Source organism: Tupaia chinensis, unplaced genomic scaffold (genome assembly GCF_000334495.1).
Source record: "Tupaia chinensis unplaced genomic scaffold, TupChi_1.0 Scaffold000493_1, whole genome shotgun sequence".
Taxonomy (NCBI): Eukaryota; Metazoa; Chordata; class Mammalia; order Scandentia; family Tupaiidae; genus Tupaia; species Tupaia belangeri.
The window spans coordinates 390,600-400,662 of NW_006160005.1; the positions used below are offsets into that span (position 1 = coordinate 390,600).

Genomic DNA, 10,063 nt, shown 5'->3' on the forward strand with positions numbered 1-10,063 from the left:
CATTCTCCTCCTAGAATTTTGGGCACACAAGCACACACACCTGGCATGATTTTTAAGCCACCAGATCTGAGACTCAAACCGTGGTCGGCCATGAAGGAGTCTAGTACCTTAACCACTATTCCATCTGCTGGCTCCTATCAGTTTTTTTTTTTTTTTTTTTCTTATTTCAGAAATATAAACTCTGGCTTAGATTTCACCAATGAGCAAAACTATTTTTTAGATAAAAGAGAAATACTTGGAGAAATGAATTTAAATGGTTTATCTGGGCCACACTAGGAATGTATGACGTCACTTAAAAACAAGATCCAGAAGAATCCCTATTTTAGTGTTTTCTTGTTGCAATGGTTAGAGCAGTAAGCGGAGGAAGGCAGAAAATGCGCAGGTAAGACTCCAGCAGCTCCCGAAAAGAGTGGTTTAGAATGAATATCCACCCTAAACCTCCAAGGGCCTCGCAGCCAAGGTTTCCGTGCAGACTGACTTTGCTTCTCCTCCTGCTCTGAACTCTTCTACCTGAGATGACAGGAAAGCCTGCTCAGGGGATGCTGTTGGGCATTTAAATGCACTAGTTGGCTCCCAGGAAGCCTGAAGAGAACTGAAGGTATTTTATTTTTAGGTTTTTGCCATAGGGCACGTGCACGCACTGGAGGAGAGAGGGAAAAGTAAGAAATTAACCACGGTCCACCCCACCCCGGGGATGGACATGCTGCAATTCCTACTCCTCCATTCTCCTCCTGGGATTTTTGGGCACGCACGTACACATCCCTGGCGTAATTTTCAAGCTACCGGGTCTGGGATTCAAACTGCTGTGGGAATCCAGTGCTTTAACCACCATGGCACCTCCTGGCCCCAAGGCCTAATTTATTAATGTACAGAAATTCATCTAAATGGTCAGAAACTAGATGAGTTCCTATAGACCTAAAATCTGTTAGCTTATTCAGAGTTTAAGAGAAAAAATGCAATGTGTCATCTATCTCATCATAAAACTGCCATCAATAGTTGCATATAAAAAATCACATCGTCGAGTACCAGAATAACTTAACTGGCTCTTCTTGGAGATAATCTAGGAGATTAGGAGGCGTGTATTTTTGTTTTTTAAATTTGCATGTGGGACAAAATACTTGTGTTACTAAATTTAATTTGAAGCATTTAAGTCAGCTCTTCAGAAACTTACTGCAGTTAATAGGCTAGAAACCAATTTCATGTTAATTTATGTGTGCATGTTAATTTTAACAGCCAGCTGGAGAGGACTGAGAACGACAACACATACTCCTTACAAAGCCCTCCAGCACCCAGCACTGTGTAAGCCAGTGTAGCAGATTTTCAATACTCACATAAACAAGTTAAGACAATTCTACTCTAATGTAGATAAAAACGTTACTAAGAGTTAAAAACGGATTTGGAAATAAATATTTAAGTGCTATGAATTCCCAGACATAATCTGAACATCAAACAGCATTCCTCTGTGATTTCCTTATTAGACAATGATAACAAATTGGCAATGGCTATATAACTGGTTGTTACACACTCAATTAATGCATTGTTCTAGAGTACTGAGATATTTTTAGAAAAATCCCTGAAAGTTCAGAGGCTTATAGGAAGCACATTATTTACGGAGAAAGTACTCTTCCTTATCCCAAGGAGGGACTGCGGCATGGTGAGACATTGTCAAGGGTACCTGGTTCTCTCTCTCTCATGAAACTAAGAAACTAAAAATAACACCAAAAAAAAACAAAACCCAAGGAAATAAACGTTTATCGAGTTTCCGTTTCTCATAATTACAACTGCGGCGACAATGGTGCCACAGATCCTGCAGCGGCGACAATGCTTAGAACACCACGCATGTGGGCCCTTTCCATGCGCCAGATGTGGGCTCACGTTGCCTCGTGTGATACTCGCAAAGACCCAGAGAACTAAGTGTCACTGCCCCCCGACTTAACCTCAAGGTTAAGGAACTCATCAGGTTCACATCAGGTCTAAAGGAACTCAAGCCATGGTACCCAGATGCTGCTTCTCCTTGAGTTCCCAATTAGTGAAGGGTTTGTTTAAAAAAAGAGAATATACTGCAACAACAAAAACCATTCACAAGGGAAAATGCTGGCAATTTGATTAAGCACAGGAACTGTGTCAGACATAAACCAAACCATGGCACAAGAGGGGCCAGCAGGTGACATGGTTGTTTAGGCGCTAGACTCCCACACGGCTGACCGCAGTTCGGGTCCTGGATCTGGTAGCTTGCTTCCTCACTTTCCCTCTCACCCTCTGGTGAACACATATGCCCTAAAGCAAATTAAAAAATAATAATGATAAATAAAATTAAATAAATAATTCTAACAAAATAAAATGACACAAGAGACTATGACTGATGCATATCATCTATAGGCAATTGTTATTTTGTCAGTTGTGTTACTTGATTCTAAATAAAGTGGCCTTTAATGATGACTGGGCTTAAAAGAAAGAAAAGATCGGGTCAAGGTTTTGAAGTCAAAACATCCCCATTTCTACGGTTTACGAATGGCTGAGCTAAAAGCTTTGCCCAAGAGACCAGCAGATTATGTAATGATTATGTCACTAGACTCTGACGTAGTCATCTGTGGTTCGAGTCCCGAACCCGGTGGCTTAATCTCATGCCAGGCATGTGTGTGAGAACACGCTCAAAATCCCGAGAGAAGACTGGAGGAGAAGGGACTTTGGCGTAGACATGGCCCCTGGGGAGTGATTTCTTGCTTTCTGTCTTTCTGTCTCTCCAGCGAGCACATGTACCCTATAGCAAAAATCTCTCTTAAAATAAAAGTTTTGCCCTAAATCATGGCAAGAAGGTAGGTAGGAATGCAGTGGATATGAGCGGACGGGGGAGACCCACAGGAGTTGGTGACAGAACAGGGACACACTCCTGGGGGGGGGGGAAAGCTCTCCTCTCCTTGGTGAGTCTCAGTTAAGTTTATTGCCATGACCCTGCATCAAGCGCTGCTTCTCCAGAAGACTGAAGAGGTGAGGGGCTTTCTCTGCCAATAATTAAAACTCGCTTCATGGTAGCTTCTCATGCTTTTCTCTCATTTTTTGTCCAGTGGTGCCCTTCCAGACAGCTGCGATCCAGCCCGTGCTGGATCAAAGAGCCTAAATGACGCTACTGTGTGAAGGAGACTGTAGGTGGAAATGAGCATTAGGGCAGGTGATGCATCATGGCCCTCTAGTTGGGTCTGCATCAGGTTTAAATCCACCAGTGGTCCCTATGATCACAGACCTCTTTAGTCCGGACGCCCTGCCTATAACTTAGAGTTACAATCCCTCCTTGTTGGTTCCTTCTGCTGGCACCCTCCACTCCTGGCTTATCTCAGAAGTCCAAAATATATTTGGAGGAAACCATCCTTGGGTTCATACTGGGGTGCTGATAAAGTCATGACACATTTTTACATAGAAAAATACATGACGACTTTCCCGACGACCTAATAGCAGCAACTTACATGATCTCCGTGTTCTGCCTCTAAGAAGCCCTGTTCCTTTCTCTTTTTCACTTGTCTTTTGAGGCTTGTGGAAACTTTCTTTATGCCAGTGTCTCATTTTTTTCTATCTTTTTTTTAAGAGAGAGATTTTTTTTTTTATTGGGCACGTGTGCTTTCCAGAGATAGAGACTGAAAGCAAGAAATCACCCCCCGCCCCCGGGGGAATGGCCATGCTGCAATCCCTTCTCCTCCACTCTCCTCTCAGGATCTTGAGGACGCACACACACCTGGCCTGAGTTTTAGGCCACCAGGTCCCGGACTGGAATCGCAGTCCAATATGTGGAAGTCCAGGGATGTAACCATAATGCCATCTGCTGGTCCCGCCAGTGTCTCACTGTGACCTCAAAAATCTACGTGTTCTTCATTGTGCACTTTCCCCAGTATCAGGCACTTAGATGCGCAGGGTCCCTATAAGCTTTGCGTCATCTCCTTCAGAGAGATGCTCGTCACGTAGCAGCATGTCACAGACAATCTAAAGTTCCTTCACCCACTGTCTTCTGAGAAGTCACGGACAGTACTAGAATCTACACAGCATGCCACGCATTCTCATTTTTAGACCCCTCACCCCTCCATGGGTCTCTTGAATCTGTATATTAAGTAGAAAACAACTCTGCTGGAGAATTAATATACACGACTTCAAAGATTAGGTATTTAGCCATGGCAGATGGATGGTCCTTCAAGGAGGAGCAGAGATTGAGCACCTTGATACCTGGTTCTACCAAGTAACTTAACCAAAGGCTACTTCAGAGAGAAAGAGAGAGAGAGAGAGAGAGAGAGAGAGAGAGAGAGAGAATGAGGGATATTTTCTGGGCCAGGGTAAGACAAAGGAGCTGACTCTCTAGGAGAGAGATGCTCGTCACGTAGCAGCATGTCACAGACAATCTAAAGTTCCTTCACCCACTGTCTTCTGAGAAGTCACGGACAGTACTAGAATCTACACAGCATGCCACGCATTCTCATTTTTAGACCCCTCACCCCTCCATGGGTCTCTTGAATCTGTATATTAAGTAGAAAACAACTCTGCTGGAGAATTAATATACACGACTTCAAAGATTAGGTATTTAGCCATGGCAGATGGATGGTCCTTCAAGGAGGAGCAGAGATTGAGCACCTTGATACCTGGTTCTACCAAGTAACTTAACCAAAGGCTACTTCAGAGAGAAAGAGAGAGAGAGAGAGAGAGAGAGAGAGAGAGAGAGAATGAGGGACATTTTCTAGGCCAGGGTAAGACAAAGGAGCTGACTCTCTAGGGACTCGCTCAGAATTCAGCCATCTCAGACGCTCCGCGTGAGATCCTGCTGGTACAGAAAACTGCCTCTAAGGTCATGCCCCCACAGGGTATCTCTGCTTGGGGAGAGGGAAGGGCCATGGTGGAGTGTCAGGCGAAGCTGCTGCATCTAAACATTAGCTCTGTGGAGTGCCGACCACGCACCCGTCCATGTTCTCACTCAGTGACTTCCTTATGGCATGCCTCCTGCGTGCCAGGTGCTGAAGAAACAACGGGACAAAACCAGCACCAGACCTGCTCTCAAAGCGCTCCCGGACTGGAATTCTCTAAGAGATTAGAAATCATAAGCATTACAGAGAATTAACCTAAGGAGGGTGCTCTGGAGAAAGTTCAAAATATCAAGCACTAGTTGTTCAACAAAGCACAATTCCCAGGCAGGTCACAGCTTAAAACAACCTCTTAGCGCTTCTGTCTTCCCCTCTTCACTTCGACACTGACAGCGCTCCCAGGGCCAAAGGGACTGAGTGTGAAGATTTCTTCCTTTGGAATTCTGTGGAATTTTCATTCCAGCTCATACGTTTTAGCATAATCTACTTTGCCCTGCCACCCCATGCTGGGAGTCTATTTCCTTCATAGTATGTGAGCTAGAATTGATGGCAGGAATCTTCAGTTGGAGGAAACTAGGCACTCCACATTAAAAAATAAATAAAATAAAAAAATAACTTACAAGATGGATTTGAACCTCAGCAGGATCATGTTCCAGAAGTCATAAGAGAAATTTTAAAAGAGAAATTTGCCTTTACCTTTGCATTTTGCTACTTGCTACTTTCATGGAACAATGGAAGGCTGGTGATCTTTTTACATCAGGATTTTGGGGGCCTCCTGGCCATGATTAGGTTATATTTTAGAACAGGCTAAAGATTCAGACCTCAAAGCCCAAACATTTGGAGCTCAATTTCAGGTTCAATGTATAAATTCCACAACACATCACCTGAGTCTCAAGCCTTGTAGGTAGTTGAGGTCTCCAATTCAAAAATAGAAGGCCAAGCAGCCAGATATGCAGAGTTTTCAAACAAAAGGTACAATGAGACCAACAAACCTGAGAGATGTATGTAATTATTTGTTCACAAAATGTTAGTAACTTAAAAAAGAAAACAGAAACAAAAACAAAAACAAACTCCTCCTTAGGACTCCTTAGAGGTGAATTTTCAAGGTGATTTAAAGACAGAGAAAATGTCATTTTAGCAGATCGATTCCTCACACTTCCCTCAGAGGACTGTGTATCAAAATGGCACTATTGGAAAAGGTAGTGACATACCTTTTAATAATAAGCAGTGCTGTAAGTGCTGTGCATCGAATAGAAGCAATGTGTAGGCAGTAGCGACTGAATTACTTATGCACTCAAACAGTTGCCTTGAAGTATAATAAAACTGAGCATGAAATGAAAGGTCCATGCAGGCCTATGAGCAAAACAGAAACAGAAACCCAGAAACCGACCCCAGCCCCCAGGCTACCCTGCCCGCCCCGGCCACCCTGCCAGCCCCCCCGCACGTTTTTCCTGTGGGCTTAAAACCCTTCTGTTTTGGAAGACCTACAGGCTTCGTACATTCACCTGGTGGCTCATGAAGACCAGAAACACTGTCATAGAAAGAAGCTCTCTGAATATTCTGAATCTCTAAAGCAGAGAAACAGCAAAAAACAGGAGGACAGAAGAGCAAATACACAAACACTTCAGTTAGTGGGAAAGACATTCGACATCACAAGTAAACTCTGAAATTGGGCTACGAAAGTAGCTAGTCCAGGGCAGAGCTCATGCAAACGTTACTGTTTAGAGAATCGGGACAGAGTTCTTAGTAAAATAAATGTAAGCCGAATCAAAAGAGAGTCTATTCCAGCTCCCGGTGTGGGCACGCTAGCATATCAATGATACATGATAACCCATGTAAATAAATGCAGGATGACATCCGAAGAGTAATAAGGTATTAGCTGAGTTTCTATCACAAAAATATCTTGTAATTAGTAACTCAGGACAGGACTGCAGTTAAGTGACAAGCACCATGAAAATCAGTGGCTTACACTGCCGTGTAATTTTATTTTCATAAGAGACTCTGGAAATGTCATTTATCTCAAATATAAATTACTAAAAGATAAGTAAGTACGACTCAAAGAAATAAAATTCAAATTCTGTAGTAGCAAGTATTACAATACTTCAATTAATAAGAAAGGTGGTTCTTATTGATCACACCGCTGTTACTCATCAAAATATCGTGGGAGGCACATTTACATGAAAACGCAATCTACTGTTTTTCTGTATATAAGTCTTAAAAAGTGGCAAGGAAATTCTATGCAGCTGGTAAAATATCTTTTAGCAGAAAGTAGGGCACTACGAATCTCTAGGGCAGGGCTGCCACCAATACCTCTTATTTCTCCTGGCTTGGTAAACTGTAAAACCCTAAGAGAAACTCAATTTTAACACAAAACGCTTGGTACTCAAGGTTGTTGCACCTTCACAGGCAAACCGTTCACATATCACTATTCATTCATTCACATTCGACTTGTCATTTTCTGCTCTGGCATTTCTGTGGCTATAAAGGAAAGAAATAATCATGCTTTTTCCAGGGCTAGTTTCTTTTTCCCTAGGAAAAAGCTCCCCTTATCCCAAAGACCTGTACATCCAGGATGAACCGTGATGACTTCTCCACCCCAGAGTCTTCTTCAAACTTCTGTGCCTGCCACTGACTTTGTATAGACACAGGCCTCGTGACTGGACAGACGTGGGACCCTGCCTGCCCCTTGCTCTAAGGCATAGATTGGCTCCCCACAGTGAGTGACCTCTGACCTCCTGTCACTCAGATTAAACTACCAGCTCCCTAAGCCGATGGACGGTGGGACTCTGCTGACAGTAGCATTACCAGGTGAGCAATCATGTGGGATTATTCTAGAGTGGAAGCCATCAGGCCACCAGACCCAAACCAAAGTTGGGGAGATGAGCTTTCTCTTAGCCTGTTGTGACAAGAGTGGCTGAATGTGCTCCCCAAGCTGCGTGTCTTTGGAAAGGCAGGGGCGGTGACAGGCTGTGCCAAGGATGACGCTGTGTCCAGGTGAGACGGACTCATGCTGGGGCTGAAGGAGCTCAGTGAGGCTAAGCGTTCCTGGGATCAAACAGGTCACTTGCCTGTCTCTGCTACATGGAAACCACGACAACACAGGGAAGGACTCTCCAAACGTGGTCCTACGTGGAAGATATGTCTCCGTGATCCTTAACCCAGCCCCACCTCCGGCCTTGCCCAGCGAGTCTCACACTCCTAACACTTCCGGCCCTGTTTGCCCAAGCCCTCCCCAGTATCTGGGAATGGTGAGAGCCTGAGTTAACGCAGAAACACGGAAGAAAGAAGCCCAGAACACTGGAGGCCAAGCCAAAGACGAGCTCCATCCTGTCACTGCGTCTGTACATATCCTGATGTCCCCACTGGCTAACAAGCTCTCGGAGGGCAGGGCATGGGGCTTTCACTGCTTCCAGATGTGCCTCACACACAGATGTGGAGTGTGGCATGAATGGGTCAAGGGCTCGACAGGAGTTCTCATGGCACTGCTTTTGGTTAAAGAATATAAACAAAGAGTCAAAAAGGGATTTGTAATGCCAGAACAGGTGTGTAAACCTAGGACCCAATTTCCTGTATTATACCGTCAGTGCGAGGACCTGTTTCTCTTCAAAACAAAAAGAAACCTAGGTTTTGGGGCATCTCCAGGAAAAGCTCAGTCACCCCACCCTTAACTCTCCACTGCCAGGCCTTTCACTCCATTAGCCTGACAGAGTTACTGCCTGTTTTACTTCTTCAAGTTCTGACCGTGTTACTGGCCTGGCTCGCAAACCCATGGGTGCTGCTTCTTCAATGAAGCCCAAGGTCTGAATTCCACTTGGACGGGTATCAGGGCTCTCCAGACAGCCTCGGTGTCTCAACCAGCCTCGTCTCCCGCTCACGTAACCGCTACGCCATCTGCTGGCCCACAGATTACCTATTATGGTCACTTTTTGTCTCAGCCCTGTAGATAGCCAATGGGAGTGCCCCTGAGCTCAGCCTATGCCTTCCACACTGTGGCACCGAGTCCCGAGCTCATGCACATCTTCTTGCCTACAAACGCCTAAGGTGTCGTCAGGGTATGCTCACACATCAGTGCTAACAACACTGCCTAGCACACGGCAAGTGCTCCGTCAGTGCCGCAGCCACTGTTTAACCAGGACAAGGAAAATCCCATCCTCCTGTGTGACATTTCCCTCAGCAACCCAGAAGAAAGGTCCCTTCCTTTGTGCACACTCCCAGGGACTCTCTCAGTACCCCTCACAGGGCACTTACCACAGGGGCCTTGAGCACTCTACGGTTCACGCCTGTATCTCATTCCCTTCGCCGTTCTACGACCGACAGGGTGTCAAGAGGAGGAGGCTGAGTGTGGGGTGACATCGAGACCTAGCGGGCCCAGCGGCCACGGCTGACCTGAGTCCAGAGGGTGCACGCTCTGACGCCTGCGCCACTGCCCTCTCTCCTAACATGTTTCCCACACACACTTCCAACTCACCAGCGCTAGTTTTGCCAGCCCCGTGGACCCTCTGACCACCTGAGCTCAGAGTCCTTGTTTCTGCCCTAGCTCCAGGTCCTGTACCCCATCCTGACACTTCCTAGCAGCAGAGTTGGGGCAGCTCATCTCTGAAGGCACCACGAACTCTCCACGAGGCCGCTGGCCCTCATGCAGCACCCCTCACAGATCACTGGAAGTTGCCCTGCCCACTCCGTAACCAGCTCAAGACTCATTTCAAGGTGCGGAGATGAAAAGCTTCCCTTTTCCTTGTTGGAAAGCTGAGCCCCCTTCCCTCCCCACAACTCAGTTGTACAGTCAAAGGAACTGTCTCTCCCCAAGATACAGGCACACCTGTGTGCCATGCACCCCATTGCACCCCACCCTGCACTTACTGGATCTAAGTTATGTGGTCACCCTGAGCAGATTACCTTTTTCTCTTTAAGAGGTTTTTGCCTTAGAGTGTGTGCGCTTGCTGGAGACAGAGACAGTAGGAGGAAAAGTGAGAAATCACCCCCCAGTGCGGATGGCCATGCCACAATCTTTTCTCTGCCATTCTCCTTCCAGGATCTTGGGTGCACAAACACATGTGCTCGGCATGAGTTTCTAGTCACCAGATCTGGGACTTGAACCATGGTCGGCCATGTGGGAGTCCAGCAGGTAACTGCTATGCCTGCTGGCTCACAGATTACCTTTTATATGGGCATCTTTCCCCCTGCCCTTTCTCTGTCTTTATTCTTCTCTACCTCTTTCCTTTCACCTC

General features: G+C 45.8%; 1 protein-coding gene across 3 annotated transcripts in view; it reads right to left on the reverse strand.

Annotated features, from left to right (window-relative positions):
* The window catches only part of MYH10 (myosin heavy chain 10), a 180,237-nt gene that overhangs the window by 55,391 nt on the left and 114,783 nt on the right, over positions 1 to 10,063 (reverse strand). For 2 of the 3 annotated variants that reach the window (XM_006156399.3, XM_014590868.2), the window contains exon 16: positions 6,341 to 6,403. The exons of the other annotated variant lie outside the window; for it this stretch is intronic. In XM_006156399.3, coding sequence (XP_006156461.1) covers positions 6,341 to 6,403 — 63 coding nt within the window. The remainder of the gene's footprint in view (positions 1 to 6,340; positions 6,404 to 10,063) is intronic. 3 annotated transcript variants of the gene reach the window in all.